Raw genomic sequence first — 20,645 nt, forward strand, 5'->3', positions numbered from 1 at the left:
ACAGAGAGACAGACAGAGAGAGAGAGAGGAGAGAGAGAGAGTTAGCCTGAACTTAGTCTAAGGAAGAGCCCTTGTAAAAAGCCTTCAGCTAATATCATATTCCGTGGTGAGAAATGAACTGCTTTCTCCTTAAGAATGGAGTAAGAAGGATGGATGCCACTCATTTCCTAATCCCTGGATCAGATAGATGCCCTGGCTTAAAGAAGGATCCTAAAAATTTGGCTCACAAATTGAAACTGAAGAAGAAAAATAATCTCTATCTGTAAACAAGATGATTATTTACATAGCAAATACCAAATTGTAATTTTGGCTCTCCCATCTGGTTCTCTGCCTTTCCATGTAAATGTTATAGCCTTCTTGTTCATACCTATGGAAGTTCTCCCCAGGACTCTGAGTAGAAGTAAGTGAGTTCCTCGGATTGTTTTCGTAGAGCAGAGTCCTTGCCAACTTTAGCATATTAAGTCATTTGACCTGTCAGGACCTTGTGCCTCTTTGCTAATCAGGTCTTCCTTAATGTCTTCATCAGTCCTTACTAGCTCTCACTACACAGAGCCTCTGGCTTTGAGAGTTAGTCCTTTGTACTTTTCACCAATTACAAATGGTACTAGGTTTTTTGTTTGTTTGTTTGTTTGTTTGTTTTTAAATTTACCTCTCTAGTTACGTATTGGAGTTTATGCAACTGTGACTGGTTATGTGGTGTTTGTCTGCCTCTGCCGTGTATTTTGCTCTCTAGTTAAATTCACTTACTAGCCCTTTAAGTTTGGTAAATGCTATGTAAATAGGAAAGTCCTGGGGAGAACTTCCATAGGTATGAACAAGAAGACTATAACATTTACATGGAAAGGCAAAGAACCAGATGGGAGAGCCAAAATTACTTTTAAATGAAGAATTATTAAAAGCTCTAAGGATCGCATTACCTTGTTTTGAGACTTACCTCAGAACGACCACAATAAAGGCCAATGAGGCATATTGATGTAGAGGCAAGTAGATTCAGCAGATTGTGTGTGTGTGTGTGTAAAGCAGTAATAATTAACGAAGAAGAAGTCATATATTTGGAATGGGAGGAGTTCAAGAGGACAGTTGGTGGACTGGAAATATTACAAATACAATGCTCATGCATGAAATTCTCAGAAATTTTTAGAAGTTTCGAAAGAAATGTAAAAAGATCATAATTCCGAGAAAAGGTTTTGTTTTAGTTTTACTTATCAATTTACTTCTGTTGTGTTTTATCTTTTTCATGTATCTAAAAGTATTATTATGATTAAATATGTCTAAATGTAAAACAGTATGAAGTAAAAACCCAGAGTCATCAGAAAGGTATTGTGTCCTATTCCTAGTTTAAACGACAGCTCCATTCTTTCTGTGACACATGAAATCATGGAACATCTCTCCATCAAGGGTGTCCCAGAGCCTTAGAAAGACAGCCCACCTAGAGCTGGACCTTTCCTGTGCTATTCACAGCTACTGCCCAAGCATTATCTCCCTTGGCTGACCTTCCTGCAGTGGTCTCCAGACTATATCTCCTACTTCCATAATCATCACAACCAGTGCTCTGCTCCCAAATGCAGAGGGACCCTTTAATCCAAATCAAGCTGTTGTGCTCCAAGTCCTCTGTGACTCCTTATTTCATTCAGACTAAGATCCAAACTCCTTTAACGCTCCACATGCCCATGAGATTCTTCACCTCACTGCCTTCGGGCCTTCAACATTTCTCTGGGCTTTTTGAAACTTCTTATTGTTACAAATGTGCATACTTAAAAATCATTGAATCTGCCTTTCTTTCAGCCTTGAAACTCTCTTCCCTGTCATGAGCCAGGTATTTTTGACTTTTGTATCGTGACTTCCTTCACCTCTATCAAGTACCAAGTTTCTTATCAGTAAGCCCTTTTCTTACCAACCTATTAAAAACTGTGACTCATCTCCGACCCTGGCTGGCAGCTCACCCACATCCTATGTCCTTCTCCTTCCCTGATTAACTTCTCCTGTCTCTCCAAGTGGCACCAAATGACCCAATGGAACATATGCATCTTATTTGTTTATCTGTCTGAGGGTCCCTTGGAGGAACAGTTGTTTTTCTGTTTTGTCCTTTGCTGTGTTCCCAGCACTGGGAACCATTTCTCAGTGTGTGGCCAGGGTCTTATAAATGCCTGCTGCTGAGTAGGTGGATAGGCATCTTTGAGGGGATTGTGAGTACAGCATAGAGCAGAGTTTGTTACCACTTCTCTTTTTAAGTTTCTTCTGTATTTTATACTCAGAAGGCCCCGTGTTTTGTTATAAACATACTTCACCTCAAATGTTTTGAGCCAGAATGAAGGTCCAGGAATACACTAATCCACAGGCATTATAAATCAGCACGGGGCACAGCCAGAGAGGCACAGCTTTGAATTAGGAGCTTCATTTTATCTTGATCTAAATTAGCTTATCTGACCCTTGCCACTCAAGGAGTGTGGCGAAAGTGCTTATGGAAGTCCTTGTGGTTTCAAAGCCTATAGTTGCATTAGAAAGTTCTGCAGACCAGATGCCAATTTATAGCAGACTGGCTGTATCTGGGTCTAAGGGTCCAAGAAGACACATATTACCACACTTGTCAATAAGACTTGTAAGCCTTTACATTTCAAAATGAGTCTTTGCATTTTAAGAAACAAAAACAAAGTATAGTTAGCTGATTATTTTTTTTTCTCATTGGTCTAAGGAAGTCAAGAAGTGAGTAGGAGGGGGAGGATTGACCATTATCACTGGAGTCTTCCCATGCAACAGGAATGGGCAATTATGGCGGCTCCTTCTCATTTAGCAGCTCATTTGATAAGTTACTCCTCTTTTTCTTTTTTTGTTCTGGCACTTTCTGCAATAGTCTTTCTCCACTCTTCTGTTTTGCCTTTGTTCCCATGAGTTTTGATAACATAAGAAAAAAAAACAAAACTTGGATATAAATTTAGAAAGAAAATGAGTTCAGTGTGGGGAACCCGAGCGCTAGGAGTTGGAAGTGAGCATGTGGCTGGCTTATGGTTCCTTTTGGCAAGATGTGGGGAGAGACCTGGCAGCACTCCTCCTGAGCCTCAGGGGTGGAGCATGCTCACCTGGCCAGCATACTGCCTGTTGAGCAGCTAATCACCCTTGCTTGTGGGCCGCCTTGAAGTCTGTAAATACAGGGTTGGAGACTCTTCTGGGATGGACTCGTTCAGCATCTGCTATGGATTGTGGCGAGGGGCATGCACAGGCTGTGCTTTATTGATATAAATCATTTTGTCAGGAGGCATCATCGGGGCTAAGGTAAACGAATCAATTGCATTTTGTCATTATGTACAGTCATCAGGTTGTGTATTATATAATTTACCTGCTCTTGGCCTTGAATGGAGTCCCTTCCACTGAAGTATGTATTTGCAGAACTTGGGATGACATACTGGCTCCCAAGCTACCTCAGTTTGTTCTTTTAGAGTTTTGTTTTTTCCCTTTTTGGCAGTGACTCAGGGCCTGGTAGCAGTGTGTGTGTGTGTGTGTGTGTGTGTGTGTGTGTGTGTGTGTGTGTGTGTGTCTGTGTGTGTGTGTGTGTCTGTGTGTCTGTGTAACTGCCCCCAATAGCAGGGAAAGAGGAATACCTACAGGAATACTGTTCTGGTTCTACTGTGCGATCAGGAAGCTGGAAGCCTGATGGGAAAGGAAGACTCCCTATTAAAACAGACTTTCACAGTAACCAGAGCATAGTTGTAGCACATATGTCTAATTTTGTGCTTACTGGCAAGTCCTACATTCCTGAATAATGGGCACCGATTGAATTATGTAACAGATAATTAGAAAGATTTTAATTCTTCAGCATTCCTCAGAGAATTCCATTAAGAGTGACCTTTTAAATGCATTTTTAAAATAAAAAATAAATGTATCCAACCTGAATTTCAGAGACTTAAAAAAGAATTTTGCCTCTCTATCTAGCTCTGGTTTCCATCTTCTGACTTTCTTAGTTATTCATCATATAAAAGAAGCTATGAGCATATGTGAGCAACATACATGAGCGAAGAAAACTTTTTTCTGGATGTGCTATATCAATGTCCAAGTCATCCCATCCTTCATTTTAGCTGCCAGACATTTTAGAAGTTTTACTTTTTAAGAGAATATCATTTTCCCATGCCTCTAGAGCAGTGAAAATGTGGTGAGTATCCTACGTAGGCATTTCTAATTCTTCACATGCTCAACTGTCCCTGGCCACTCTTCCTGCCTCTTTTCCCAATTGTCCCTCCCCTTTGGTGAGGTTCCTTTTCAGGCCTTCACAGACTAGTGCTCCAGTGCTGCCCCAAGCAGCTTCATCTGCTCTCCTCTTGACCCACAGGCCTGTTTACAGCCATACATCTGCCACACATCAATTGTTTTCCTCTAACTAGTCTACAAGTGCAGAGAACAAAACGACATTCAAAAATTTATTCTCATTCCCAGGCTGGGGTAGACATATGAAAGTAGATATTGGGAAATGACATACTGAAGGGTGGTAGATAATGAAAACATTAGGCCAGAGTCAAAATGGCTCTCAAATTCCATGCCCTTGAGTAAAAGGGCCATGCTTCTTTCTGTGCAGTGGTCTTCATAGAGGAAACTATTTGAATAATTCACATGCAACTTCATGGTTTTAGATGACATGGCATTTATGCCTTCTGCTCTTGCAAGACTCAACTAGAAAGGTATCCTTGGTCCTTATCCATCCCTCTACCGTCCCATCATGCTTGTTACTAACTCTGGAGTTGAATAGTTATAAAGCACATGGCTGGATCTACTCAGAAGGCCAAGGATACCTTCCTAGTTGAGTCTTGCAAGAACAGAAGGCATAAATGCCATGCCATCTAAAACCTTGAAGTTGCATATGAATTATTCTAAGTGTTTAGGTACTGGGATCAGACTCTGGTCTCAAATATTAGCTCTTTATGTGACCCGAGAAAGACTACCTTACTAACTAGGTTTCTATAAAGACTACATGAGTTACTAGTGTGGAATTCAAGGCACATTCATATATAGGAAAACTTGTTTATTGATCTAGGGAGATCAGGACTCAAACATCATTAAATGACTTCACAAAACGTTGGCCTAATGTCAATTCTGAAAGAACCTATTGTCAGCACTGACTGCAAGCAGGCCACCATGAGGGCCATGTGATTCTGCAGTAGTAGGGGTGAATTTGAGCTGATTTTCTTACTCTCTCTGTGATAATTTTACCAGGCATCTCAGATTACATATCGGACAGAAGCTAGGATGCAGTCTGCACCTCTGTTGAGTAGAAAAGCTACAATATGTCTTTAGATACATATCTAGTTTTTTTTTTCTTATTGTGCCTCAGAAGAAAAAAGTTTCTCCTTCAGGTTACAACTGGTGATCTGATTTGTCCCACATGAATCCACAAAGCAGGAACACATTTACTCCCATTTTCAGATTCTTCTCTAGATGTTTTATTCAGCAGTTGCAGGGGGGAGACGCAGCGAGGTAAGTGTTAAGGAACAAATCAACAAGCACAAGACGACCCACATCTGTCATGTCTTACATTTACTTGCAGAGAGCTGAGATTTATACTGCCCTCGGACCAGCCGGCACGTTGAGCCATCTCCGTTGCACACTCCACAGTTATCCTCTTTGACAGTGCTCCCCAGCTGGTGATCACAGCCAACAATCTAATGGGAAAGAGAAATCGATAATTCAGTGAGGCACCTTTCAACGCAGGGGTAAGGCCAATGGCTACCAAGTGATGTCCACACCCATCATCTATGAGAGACATAGGATGAATGATGCACACACCCTCATCTCTGAGAGACATAAGATGTACCTCATTTCAAAGGGACAGCGTTAAACAGAATTTGAAACAGGCTAAGGGCAAAATATGTGAGAAACCCCACAAATATAGTTATACAATAGTACTCTTGAGAGCATACAACACTTTGGTGAGAGAAGTCAGAGAGGCTCTGACTAAGAAGAATCTTCTCAGCTTAAAAAGAGATGGAGAGACAGAGTTAGCACTACAGGGGTACACGTGGCTGCAGGGGTACACCTGGCTGCAGGGGTACACACGGCTGCAGGGGTACACCTGGCTGCAGGCGTACTCACGGCTGCAGGGGTACATGTGGCCAACGGATACACATTGCTGAAGGGATATATGTGCCTATGTTTATACCATATTCTTTAAAAGTACTACATTAGACACTAGCTAATTAGAAAGAAGAAAACCTAGATGTAGGTGGAAATGGTCTCAAAACTAGATTCTTTAGTGCAACTGATTCACGGGAATACATGGCGACTAAGTCACACCACTCAAGGGTCATGAATTCAGGGCTCTGTTGCTCAGTGAAGAAAGACATGTTTAACGTCATAGGATTTTCGCCTATAGAGAAGGGCAGACAAGATGGGCAGTGGGCATTAGAATTTGTGCTCTTGAGCATCTCAAACCTAACTGGATTCCCTTCTTAAATTATAGAATTTTCAGGTTTCTTAAAAGATTTAAGTTTCTCTGGAAAATTCTTAATGGATTCTCATGTCTTTAATGGAACAGTGGGAGATAATTATAAAAAAACCCTCCATAATCCTAAAGACTTCTTATGACTCCAAAACCATGCTTAGAAAAGAACAATTTAGCTTTCTTAGATCCAAAAAAACAATCATACTAGGGATTGCTAAATAAGAGGTGACATTCCTTCTGAGGAACTTGGCCAGAGCCTGACTTCGTGCTCTCCGGGTGGGTTTGTAGACCCTAGGATACGAACCAAGTCAATTCTAAGTGTTGCTTCATTTCAATGCTTAAACACAAATAGCTCTCTGACACAATTGCTTTATTTTTACGTTTCTCTTCCTTTGTATCAATTCCCTTTGAAAATGCCAAAATATTCTAACTCAATTATTTTTAAAATGTGGAATATTTTATCATCAAATGAAATGTTCTTAGTTTGGTCCAAGTAGAAAATTGTTTGCAATTCTATCAGCGTAATCATTCCTGACATGTCTTAATCTGTTGATTATGAATAACTATTAGGATTAATTAGAATTTAAATTCTTACCTTCAGATCTATTATTAACAGAAAAGAAAGCAACCAGGAATGTAGAAATGGACTGAATTGTTAAGTATGATGCTAGAACTTTCTGTTCCTTTGAGCATTTTATACTTTCTATATGGAACGTTCTTGATCAATTCATTACTTGGAGGATTTCTACTGACCCTTCAAATTCTAAATTAAGAATCCTTTGTGCAAAGAAAGATGTTTCCAGAATCTAGAGTTAACTTCTCTATAGTTCTATGCATTCTCAGCCTTTTCTTTATAGATAGTAGACTATGGGTTTGTACCTGGTATAAATGTCTGATATTTTTCTCTATAACACAGGCTCTTGAGGTGGTAATATTTTGAGTTAAAAGAAGGCATTTCTCCTTGGTCATATATCTAAATTGTAACTGTTGAAATATAAATGGCAATATAATGTGTCCTGGGAAGAGTAAAGAATCTGACATAGCTTAAGTACCCTCTTAAGTACCCTGTATCTAGTACCCTCTCGTAAGCTCTATCTGCCTTCCTCCTGATAGCTCCTATCATAAAAACGAGACAACCTAGAGAATTAAAAGACCATGCTAAGGATGGACCAGCACAGAGGAAAGAACCTAGTCCCTGTACCACACTGGGACTGATTATATCTTAGTTTATTTTCCTTTTTGCAAGAGAACATATTTCTGTTAGTTTAAGCCACTATTAGTTTGGAATTTCTTTTCCACACCCCTAACTCAGATGGTTACAGAACTGACATGAAGCTTGGTCAGTGAACATACTTGCCTGAACACCAGGCTGTAGATAATTTGAGATCTGTGGTTTTCCCCCTATCTAGAAAACAAACTTCCCAGATACCATAGATTATCAAATAAAAAGCCCAGGGTCAATGTTACTTATCTATGAGTCGTTAGTGTGGTCCCACAATACCCACTTCAGTCATTACAGCCCATCACCATTGTTCTTGCCTAGCCTATGAAACATAATGATAAAGATCCTGTGGCTGAAGACACCACATGTCTGAGTCATAAAACATGGATAAATTAAGTTGGTACTGACCTGGAAGTATCATTCCCATTGCCTAGCTTTCATAGTGCTGGAAGATTCTATGTATGCTACTGGGAGAGGATCTTACCCAGATGTGGAAACTGCAAGCTATAACAATAACCACTCAGGCAGTAACCACACTGGCACCATAGCGGCATGGGCGTTATGGGAGTAATCAACTACTTTCTGCTTGGACTTAAAGCCCACTCCACAAGGGGTGAGTGTGTGGGGTTGTACTTGTGTGTATGCATCTGTGTGTACAAATAAAAAAGCATGTCCCAAATGATGAGAGGCCACATTTAAACCCCTGTCCTGACACACAAACAGGAATTACTGTAAAGGACAACTTATTAGAGACTATTTCCCAAGTGTACCTACACTCATTATTAATCAAACATCATGGAAGGCTATGTTCAGGTCACAGAGTTCCCAGATCCACCCCATTCTGGACAAGACACTGAAGTGAGATAATGTCCACTCACTCTTTTGGCAGCTGCAGAGAATCTTCTGGAAAAGGATGGAAATCTAACTGAATATTTTGGTCAGATGTAGCTTCATATTCTGCTACTAAATATCAGTTGGAGCAGGGGTCTAGCCTCATGCCATCAAAATGATTTCACAGTATAGCGAAGTTTGCCAAATGCTTATTTCAAGTGCTATGAAGTACAATATATCCTAAAAACAATGTACAGACAAGCAAAATAGCACCAATAATTCCCTGAGACTTACTAGTTTTTTTTTTTTTTTCTTTTTGAGACAGGGTTTCTCTGAATAGCCCTGGCTGTCCTGGAACTCACTTTGCTGGCCTCAAAATCAGAAATCCACCTACCTCTGCCTCCCAAATGCTGGGATTAAAGGCATGCACCAACACCACCGAAACTGACGAAACTGGCGAAACTGACTAGTATTAATAACAGTCTTTTGGATGTTTATATGCAATAATAGACAACCTTGTTTGGCTCTTACATTTTAGACACATGATGTTTTGTGTGCGCAAACATACAGCCCTTTTCTTTCTTTATGACTAGAAAATATGAATATTACATTGCCGATGTTCCTTCTCTTATCAAGACTTGCTAAAGTCAGTAGGGAAAGGGCTCCTTAAACAAATACTGCTACCACAGTCGGCAATCCCGGTTGGCTCACTGACTTTCAACACATTTTGCAGATTTTAGGCAGCAGGCCTTCAGTGCATGCTGAAAGGTCTTTCTTCCTTCACTTTCCACAGCTGATAGCAACAGAATAGGTGGAACACAAGACTGGAATTCTCTAGATGCCGTAATATATAAAAACATCTTGACTAGAAGTCACAGAAGAAAACCAATTCAACAAACTAATCATTTTTATAACATGAATAAATGTAATCCATAAGCAGATGCTATACCCTAGATACATGATCTTAGATGGTTCATGCTGGCCCTGTTTCAAATGGTTTCCCATAAAGACCTCAACTGCAAACATCAAATACTGAGCCAATGATGTCAAGCTTTTCGTGATCCAACCCATGAGGTAAGATACTGTTAAATCCTTCTATTTTCAGCACTGGGAAAGACAAATATGGAAAACTAAACTGCAAATCTGATCTGAGTACCTCTGAATTATTTAATCTAGACAAAATTGTATGGGAGACAGTATGCTCTTACAGATATTACACCTCATCTCCTAATTATGCTTAGAAGTAGGGGAGGTATAGAACATCCAATCAGATTCTTCAAAGATTAAGATCTTTACAATAAGATGTAGCACATATTTCTGATGTAATATAATGAAAAAAAAAAAACCTTTTAAATGGGTCAACAAAGCCAAAAGAAAAACCAAGGTTAGGAAGAGTAAGTCCAGACACGAGGAAGCTATATGTATTGCGTACCATGAGCATGCGTAGCTTTGCTGCATGCTAAGTGGGATTATGTGCTGTGCCTGTATTTGAACTTTTCAGAATAGAAGAAAGGAGAGCAACTGTGAAAAAGAAGAAACGTATTGGATTGTTTCAAAATGTATAGGTGATGTGTTCCTTGTAGTAGACATAACTCGTGTCTGTATAATGAATGGATTAAAAAAAAATACGGGTACAGGAAAACCTCAAAGGACCCAAATGCCAGATGCATATTTTCCCAAGGACCTCTAATGAAGCATAACGGTTAGAGCATATTGGATACAAGGCATTTTAAGAAACATAAACAAATCATCTCAGTACAAAGCGCTGGAACTGTCTGCCCTGATCCCAGGGTGAACACCGGGACCCTTGGGGCTAGGCAAAAATATGGCCCATATGCAGCTACTCTCCCCGCCCAGACCCATAGCAGACATGCGAAGCAACTGCAGCATTCTTTGCCACTGAGTTTTTACGTGGCCCTGGATGCTTAAAGCCATTATGCTCTAGGAACCAAATCCAATAGACTATGGTTGTTATATGAGAAGACTAAACCAATTTACCACTCCAGAGCCAGCGAAATGAACTGGCTGACTCTCTTTCAGACAATTCTCCACAAGTATTATTTTTCCACAAGTATTATTTCTTTTTATATTTAAATGGTTTCGAGTACAGATTATAACACTGAGGTTGAGAAGATAACTTCCCCATGATCAAATAGCTGGAAAGTAACAACCTCAAGATTCTGTCTTGTGGAATGCCATGAAGCACACAGAGGTATACAGTAAAATATTTATGTGGCAATGATAATGACTAGGTTGAAAATTCTCATGTGGATCACCATGACCAGAGCAAAATCCAGGCACAGGGGTGAAGGGATGAAGGGATGAAGGAATGAAGGGATGGTTTCATGTGTGATGTGTGACTTGGAAGCACATATGGAAAATGAATCAGGTGTTACCCCCAATCTAAACCTGTGCCCCACCAACAGCAACAGCAGCAGCAGCGGCAACAACAAAAACAAGAAACAAGAGCAACATGTATACACATACACACATCATGTACACATACACACTCCCTGTCTTACAGTTTACTATGGGCACTAAATGTTCTTTTATGATTTTATGGTTATTTTTATGAGCATGTGTGTGTGTGTGTGTGTGTGTGGTGGGGGAGGGTTCTAACTAAAGTTTCCAGTATGAGAAAGCAAGGGTCCCCGTAATTCACAAAGGCACCCACAGTGGCCTGTGAGCTAAGTTTACTATTTTCAAAACCTTAATGGAAATAAGCTTATCTGTAATCAAACGATATAAGGTAACCAAGACACCAGCCACCTCAATTATACAAACACACAGAATGCTGATCTTGGCTGTATGTATTTATTAATTGCAAATTCTGATCTTTAAGTCATGAAATTGGAGAAAAAAAGTATTACCTAATACATGTAGTGTTATGAGTAGATAGAAACTTCCAAAACACGGAGTCCGCATAGGAAGATGAAATGATACAGGATACTTTTGAATTAAAAACCCTTGCTTAGGCCTTTGTTTATCGTGTAAATAATCCTTGGGAGAAGTGGCACATGAAGCTGTTGATTATGCCCACATTAAACAATAACTAGTGAACCTAGGCATTATACTGGCTGATGCGGTAATATGGAGATATCTGATTGACTGTAGGCACAGTCCTCATCAAGGGTGAACAGGATGAATCTGACCATTCTCTAGAAACAGGCGAGAGCAGAAAAGAAGTAAGTTCATGAAGACTAAAATGAAGATCAAAAGGGCACAGACAAAGAGAAAGGCTGGGGTAAAATGAACTACCATTTGCCAGACATTCCCCATACTTAGGTAATTATGTCTTCTTACTTCATTCCTTTAGTAACCCTGAAAAATAACTAAACTCATGATGATCTTATTAAAAAAAAAATTCTTAGTTCCTTCTGAAAGGTTAAAAAGTACTTGCCTGAGAACACACTCCTAGGACATGGTATTGTCACAGCTAAAGTACAGGAAGAGCAACAAATATTACTGGACGGCAGTCCTTCTAGGCTATGACATAGCATGTCTTGGGTGTTTGAGACAGGAGGAAGGAGGATGCTCATGGTTCTGTCCGTCACACTTTGTTGTACAAAGCAACACTTCTCTGTAGCTCTGAGGTAGCTAGGATCCAGTACACACACACACACACACACACACACACACTAGCAGGAGATGCCGATAGGCGATTAGACTGGTTATGGTAAGGTTCAGCTCTCCCACATTCTAATATGTAACTAGATAATGTACATTTATGTGAAAATATTCACTCCTTTTGCTGAAGACAGAATTTTCCCAGAAGAATCCTCCCTATACATGGTACTCTGTCCTCAGAGCTTGCCACTCAGTTATAAAGTATCTTCCTCCCATGCATCCACCAACTCCCCCTAGTCTCCTTTCTGACTCCATCTCTCTCTAACTCACCTACCTTCCTCATGGTTTTTCAAAGAAACAAAATGTATCCTCCTCTTAGGACAGCCCCAGTTGTTGGCTCTGGCTGGAATGCTCTAGACATTTTTATAGTGGTCTTCTTGTCTCCTTAAGTATATGCTTGAGAAAGCGTCGGCTGTCTCAGTAAGACCTCAGTTGATGAGGTATTGTATCTCATCCCCAGTCTCAAGTCCTTTGATCTAGATCTCTTGTCTTATTTCACAGCACTAATTTCATATAATAGAACATACATGTATGTGGTATTTCTTTTTATCATCTAGCATGTACAGTTATCTTACTCGCTGCTCTCTGAGAACAATGTCAGCACCCAAATATTCAGCACACAGAAAATAAGTACTACATGAATAAATGAATTCAGTTTATAAGTAGTGACACAGAAGACAGGATATATTGAAAGTTCAAAGAATTTCCCTCTTTTCCCCAAACTCCTACAACACGATAGCCATGACACTTAAATTCCATCCTATTAATTCTGAAGAGGGAAAGAAAGATCAGGAGAAGCATCTTTTAGCACAGCATTGTAGGAAAACAACCCTCACCTCTCACGTTTCTTCCCTGTCTCTGGCCCACTACCCATTATTCTAGAATTGTCTTAGGGTACGGATGCTCACATCTTGCAAGGGCAGGTCCCTCTGACCCTCTGACCTCTTTCCCTAGGCTTGCTTTCTGGGCTTTGTGCCCTTGCTCTGGCATGCCCAGAAATTTGCATCTGGAGATTCATCCTGTGGTTGCTCTTTGACTTGATTCTTGGCTCTTCCTCATGGACTTCCACTTGGGTAAGCCCTCAGTGGACCCTGTGTGGACTCCTCTTTGGCTATCTGGCCACAGTCCCTCCACCTGCAGTCTCTCTGCTCCTGCCTCCCCAGAGGGATGGGACCTCGACAACCTTTGTGTTTGAATTCTCCAGGACAGCCTGATTTCACAGGACAGAGATTTGTTTTCCCCTGGCTGGTGGTTTGTTTTGGTTCATCTTGGGGCTAATCCTGTTCTCTTTATAGTAAGTTCCTCAGTAGCATGCTCACTGCACATTCTAGAGAACACAGGCCATCCACACTGGTTCTCTTGGCCTTACCTTGTATGTGTTCATGGGTGTCTGCCTCTGCATGTGTTCGTGTGCATGTGGAGGTTTGAGGCTGATGTTGGGTGTCTTTCTCAATCACTTCTTGCCCCCATTTGCTCTTTCTTTTTGGAGACAGGGCGAGTCTCTCACTAGCCTTAGAGCTCACTAATTGAGTAGCCAGCAGGCCTATCCCTATCTTCCTATCCCTGTACCTTGTCTAGCTTCTTGTGTTGTGGTGGGGAATTGAACTCTGCTCCCAGTACAAGCATTTTCTATAAACTATGCTATATCCTCAGCCCCCAAGTTTTCATCTTTTTATGTTATAAAGGAAATGAAAGAGAAGCAAGATATCAAGGCTAGCATTATGAGACACCAAGAAGAGGAATTAAATTTTTTTCAGGTTGAAAATATTTTAAAGAACTTATCCTGCTCTGCATTTCTGGGAGGTCAGGAGTCTTGTCCAGACGATGGCTGAATAAATACTCTGGAAGGGAAAAGGCATTTGAGGAGGTCTGACTTCCAGCATGTATTCACTCTCAGGTGCTCCCGATCTGATTTATATTTCTCCTCCCTTGTTTATTCCAGGGTTCAGACCACATTCTTGTGTAAATTTATTGCTAAACACATCTGGATTTTTTTTCCTTTGCATATTGTTTTTAGTAAAATTTGTTTATCTAGTAGTCTCCAGCAGAGAGCCTAAGAATCACTCAAGTATAGACACCATTGCTTACAGATACGAGAATTCATTCTCTGCAGATGGCCAGGCACCTTTCTTTAACAGGCTGTCTTGCCTCTTCTCTGCTTCCAAAATTAGGGTGTCTGGAGAATGTGAAACAAAATTATACAAAGACCTGACCTCTGGCCTTGCTTCTGTCTCTCAGACTGTGAAGTACCCAAGAGGGAAAGTGTTGGATTTGGCAGCACTTCACATGGCATTAACTGCAATTCTTTGTGAATTGTGGTGACATCATGGTATACTTTGACATCACTGCTCAGACTCCCTTCTACTGCTGGGCATACAGCACATAGTTTTTGTTCAAACACAGGAGCCCTTTGTTGAGAAGAAAGGATAGCAGCCGGTCTTCTGCTCTGGTAGAATGTGCCTGTTCAATAAGCTACCACAGAGCAGCCATTCTGCTGTCAGGGCTGGCCCTCGCTTGCATACATAGCTCTGGATAATTTTGTTGACATTTTGATCGAAAGAGTTCAAAATTCCAGATATGGGTCATAATTCAACAATTTTTTTTCATGCAATAAAACTCTCATTTAAAAGTCAGTAATTATCTGAAATTAGACAAGTGTGCTGGTTTATGTGTCAAGGCTAGAGAGGACAAAAAGAGGTGAGGAGATGCAATGGTAAGCTAAGTGTCCTGCTGTCCCGTCTCATATCCTTGGAGAAGAGGTTTCCTGCTCTTGCTGTCAACTCTGTGCTTGGTCACCTCCCTAGATATTACTTTTTTTTTTTTTTAACAGTTTCAAGCTTCTTGGACAAAGTTATATGTATTGTTCTTCAACAACTTTCAAACTCATCCCTAATTGACAGACTTAGATGATTTCAACTACAGATCACTCATTTCTCTATTGCCATTTCTATCCATGCTTATTGAATCTCTATTAAGTAAATCCAAAGAAATTTGGTCAAATACAGAGTTTATCTCAAAATTGCACTACTGAAGAATCACTCCAAACCTTTGTCCACGTCTCGAAAGCATGCATAAGACAGCAACTCTGTTTTAGATCTACTTGAGAAGTCAAGGTTGCTAATGTCAGTTTTCCCAAAGAAATAAGCTATATTTATAAAGAATTTGAATGGAATGGTGAGGCTATTCTTCGTGAAGAGCTTTTACTCTGACCTCTAAGAAACAGTGCCTATTGTGAATCGCAGTTCTAACATGATCCTTAGAGTTCCTGCTGTAGAGATGTTGTGCTTATTACAAGGCCAGAACACTGTATCACAGCATGCTATCAATGAATTTACTGCATTGCCCATTTTTTAGCTTGGGGAATCATTATTTTCACCAGGAATCTGTATATCATATACTCCTAAAAAAAACCCAAAACTCTGTTCTTTAGCACATTCTACCATGAAAGAGACAGGATGACATTATAGGGCAACACACGACTCCACTAGGTTGTGCTGACTTATTGCCATCTATTTGAATTTGTCAGATTGTTTACATGAAATCCAGTGTCTCATGAATTATAAAAAGAAAATAATTATTTTTTCTTGAATTACTTGACATAACTTATATAAAGATATAGGACATTGTACATGGAACATAAAAATTCCAACTATATATTTCAGAACTCCTTAGATGATTCTGTTTTAAAATCTTCCATCTCATAGTCCACATAACTGTCAAACTATATGTCTTAATTACATTGTGAGGGGTGTGTAGTCATTTTGTTCCTTAGTGATCTATGTCTTATAGATTAATTGTCTCATAACTCTGGACATACAGTCAAGTTTGCAAAGGCTTTTTAGTCTCTAGATTTGACCACAGCAGATATGAAGTAAGATTACAGTTCTACTCTACAGATGAAAAAGACTGTGCTAGAACTTAAAGTAGATAGAATTCCCACAGAAAATGGCTTTTAAGCTCCACCCTTACAGACCATATCCAGTTAAAGTAGCTCAGTGTAATAGCCAGCACCAAGCTGGGTTAGCTCATAGAGAAACTACTTATAAGAAGGTCAATGGAATATTTTAGAATAAAGTTTAAAAAGAAAATCCCCAGCATTGCTGTGGAGTGGCAAATCATTTCTTCTAAAAGTCACTCAAGTTATAGAGGAACGCTGAGAGTTCTGGAAACTCTCAACTTTCCAACTCCAGACCACTGATCTAGTGTTAATTCAGGAACCACATTAAAATATATCCATGTGAGCAATAATCACTAAGTCTCCTTTTCAATACAAAAATAAAGCTGTCTCAAATATATTCTTTTAAGTCATAAGGTCCTGGGAAAGTCAAATTTTAAGGGGCTGGGACAAGAGCTCTGCTTTTCTCTACCAGAGTCTCTTCAGATTGTGACCTAGGGATGTTGACAGAAAACAGATAATCTGCAGTTCATTTGTGTTTGAGAATGTTCAACATGAATGTATTTCAGTGGGAAAGAGTCACTGAATCTAAACAAGGTAACGATGAGGTAAAAGTTACTTTGCCCTTATAAAATAAGGAAAGTAGCATCCCTGAAGCTGTGAATTTGATTTGTATTTTAATCAAAATCAGCAATTAATTAGTAAGCATGAGTCACAAATCACAGAAGAGAAAAATGAACTGGCTGATTTTTAAATGGGGGCCCACATTAGTGGGCCAGATGAAAGGTTAACTGCTGGGAGCAGTGATTGGACTGGCAGGGCAAGCCGGGCAGAGACAATGTAGCCATCTTTTCCCAGTCTGAGTTGGTGTATGGGGGTGGGGGTGGTATAGCCAATCAAACTCATTTTGCTGAATCACTGTACTATAACAATGGGCAATGAGCTGTTTCTTCTTTCATGTTTGATATAATAAGTTCAGTCAAAGAAATGACTGCATGCATTTTCTTGGCCATTCAGACAGATTAAGAAAATACCAATGCGAACTCACATCCCTACAGAGAAACAAATCCTTGTTCTATTCTTCTGTGAGTCTAGTTTAAATCCAGATGAAATTGTGTTTCAAATCTGACAATAAGACATTCAGCACATCTTTAACGGAAGAGCACAAGTGAGTTAGTTACAGTGTAACGGGAATATTAAATTTAGAAATATTTGAAAATGTTTTTTTTTACAGTAGTTGTACTTGTTTCTAGTCAAATTCTACAAATTATTTGAAAAGCATCATTTTTAACACAGAAAGCATAAATATTAACACAGAAAGCATTCTAATCCCTCTGAAAGTATCCAAAGCTCTTGCTTTTATTCTCTAAACTTAAGGATTTCTGATGGACCACAGGCAAATAAGAGATGGGATATATGCTTTGTGTGAAACAATAAGTTGGCTACATTGTGCCTTGTAGTGTTTATTCTGCATACATTTTTTATAATTTATACAACTTGAGACAATTTTACCTTACTTGAAAAGTAGAAGAAATGTATCATTGTCATAATAATAATAAACTCTGAGCTGAACAGTCTTCAAGTTTTATAAGATAGCTCTATTGTGTGTGTCAGGGCAGGACAGCACAGAGGTTCTTCCATCTCGTATTCTTATTGAGGCCATTTTAGGTTTGACAAGAACTTGGTATCCTTCATGGGAAGCCTTGTAGAAAAGTACTCAACTCTATCCTAGGAACTCCAGGTCAAAAGTTGCTAACCAGCTTAGCTTCAGTTAAATTGTCTGCTCATGCAGAACCCTACTCAAGCTGTTTAGCTCAGCTTCCGTTAAACTGCTTACTTGCATGAAATCTTCCCCCAAGCCCCGTGCAGCTGCTGAGATACTAGGATGTGTTTTTTTGCCTTCAAAAATTCCTTACTTTAAACACTTGATGCTAAACCTAGGTCCTGAATATCTGAGTGTGGTCACAACTGGCTAGAATAAAGACTTTCAGTTGGTCTCTGGTGGGCTCCCTGTAACACTATCAGTGAGAAACACTATTTTGTTTCTGGGGACTGGAGAGATGGCTCAGCAAGTTAGAGCACTGACTGCTCTTCCAGAGGTCCTGAGTTCAATTCACAGCAAAGACATGGTGGCTCACAACCATCTGTAATGAGATCTGGTACCCTCTTCTGGTGTGTCTGATGATAACTACAATGTATTCACATACATAAAATAAATAAATAAATCTTAAAAAAAATGTGTTTCTGATGCTTGGACATAGCTTAGCTTCAGCAGTGACTAGGTTATTACCTGAAAGAGAGGAGAGGACATCCTAAAGGAGAAATTAATGATGACAAAGGAAGATGAGGGTCCAGAGAATAAAAAACAACTGAACTCAGCCCAGACACTTCTGAACCATCTAACCCCACAGAGACCTTCTCTCATTAGAGCATGCCAAAAGCCAGTGATTATCACCCCAGTGTGAACTTCCAATTTGAAGCACACAGTGTCAGAAGAAGAGGAAAAGTCAATTCAGAAGCATGTTGACTCCAGCATCCACCTCTTGTTTCCACGGTGGTCTAGGGGTCAGGTCTTATAGCTTGCGGCAAGCAGACCGAGTGCCACATCGAATCATTACCTCGGCTTTGCCTAGGTCGACTATAACATACAAATTTTGGAGCATGAGAATAGAGTATGCTGCCATCATGGGAATGCTCCATTTGGGAAAGTTACTACATTGCACAAAAGGAGAAAAACTGTCCCTCTTATCTTCCAGAGTATGAGGATGCGGGAGAGTTATGCAAGCAGTCTTTATACTACCCATCTGCCCCAAGGTTCAGAACTGTCACTAGCATCAGTTTGTTCCTCTCCAGCCATGTCTACATGCAGCTCCAATTTCTGATCCAGAGTAAAAGCAAAATTCAAAATAAAACATGCTAATACCCAACTGGCAGAATCAAAAGCACCCAATGTCATTTCTATTCTATGTTTTTCAAAGTAAAATGCAAAATCCACTGGTTTCTACAAACATATTGTTACCTTCAAACAAACCAGACCAAGCTTGCATTCCTGTTTGGATTACGGTTTAATGCCTGGTTAGAAACTGTGTTATAACTAACAGCTTTCTTGATTACTGTGCCAGCCATGGAGTCTAACTAGATATTAAGAGCTCCATTTTGTAAGCAGTCATTTAAATTGCAGATGTGGCTTCAGCTGGCCCAACTTGTGCTTGTAATCATAAATCAACATGTGATGGGTGAGGAAGCTGCCATTCTCTGGACCGTCTCATTAGAATGCAAAGTGGTGCAGCTACACTTTTGCTTTTGTTTTTCTTTTTGTTTTGTTTTTGTTTTTTTTTTCCCATGCAGACATGCATGTCACTGTTTTCATGGCTATTTTCTGAGTTTGGGAACAGAAGAGGGGCAAAAAGGAAGAGTCCTGGGGAGGGGAATTCCCAGAAGTGCTGGCATCATGATCTCCATCACAAAGAGCAAGTCTCTGCTCTGCAAACTGGGAGTGGCATTGTACTCTCTGTGGGAGAGTGAGAGTCTTAAAGGTCATAGCTGTGCTTTCAAGGGTGTTATCAGACCGACTCTGGGGGAATTGTGGGTATAGGACTGGGAGGTGAAGTGCCAGGAACTTAAAATGGTATAGCACTGGGAAACCACACACACACACACACACACACACACACACACACCACCTCCTGCCCTGTCCCAATGTGCAAGTCCCTTGGGATTTTAAACATAGAATTACCATGCGAAACAGCAATTGACTTCTCTGTATAGACTTGAAATAACTGAAACCACAGGCATGAATAGGTACTTGTATGTCTAATAGCAACGTTATCCACTACTGCTGGAAGCAGAAAATGTCCATCCAGGTGAGAGGGTAAACAAAATTTCATCTATCTCAAATATTACCATAAAAAGAATGGGATTTTTGATCTAAGCTAAATTGTCTAAATAATAATTTCTGATCACATGGATAAACTTTCGGCATTTTAGACTTCCTAGGTTGGGGGAGAGAAATCCTCACATTGGGCAGAAAATTAATTTTGTATGATTCCACTCATATGAGCACTAAAATAGATAGACATGGGCACTAGATTGGCAGCTACCAGAAGCTCAAGGGAGGGGAGAGTGTGGAGTTATTCATTAATAGGTGTGGCACTTCATTTGGGGGATGAGCAAGTTTTAGAGGTGGGTGATAGTAATGGGTATATCACAATGTTAATGAGCTCACTATCACGGGACCAACATACTTAAAAAAGGGTAAATTGGTAAATTGTATGTTACATCTGTTTTACAACAATGGAAAAAGGAGACAAATTTACACACACACACACACACACACACACACACACACAAATAATCAACACAAGGAACACACAGATGGAATAGTGTAATTAGATGCAAGCGGACAAGTAAACATGTGATACTGTTTGTTTTTGGTGCAACTCTGTAATGATGTCCTTATTCTGCCCTGCTCAGTCTTGTGGCTTCTTTATGTGTTCATAGAAAGAGAAGCTTGTAGGTTTGCCTTTGCCATTCTTTTGCAGAGCCAGATCAATATTCAACTATATAATGTCTATAGTCCAGTATAGAATCAAGAGATCTCAGAGCATGGTGTACTTTGGAATTAGAAGATATAAATGGAAATTCGA

At 39.9% G+C, this 20,645-nt stretch overlaps 1 protein-coding gene across 2 annotated transcripts in view; it reads right to left on the minus strand.

The window, feature by feature from the left end:
• The window catches only part of Adamtsl1 (ADAMTS like 1), a 367,312-nt gene that overhangs the window by 217,850 nt on the left and 128,817 nt on the right, over window positions 1–20,645 (minus strand). For both annotated transcript variants that reach the window (XM_021160015.3, XM_029476026.2), the window contains exon 5: window positions 5,519–5,645. In XM_021160015.3, the coding sequence (XP_021015674.2) occupies window positions 5,519–5,645 (127 nt within the window). The remainder of the gene's footprint in view (window positions 1–5,518; window positions 5,646–20,645) is intronic.

This window comes from Mus caroli, unplaced genomic scaffold (assembly GCF_978045245.1).
Source record: "Mus caroli unplaced genomic scaffold, Mus_caroli_1 scaffold_6, whole genome shotgun sequence".
Lineage (NCBI taxonomy): Eukaryota > Metazoa > Chordata > Mammalia > Rodentia > Muridae > Mus > Mus caroli.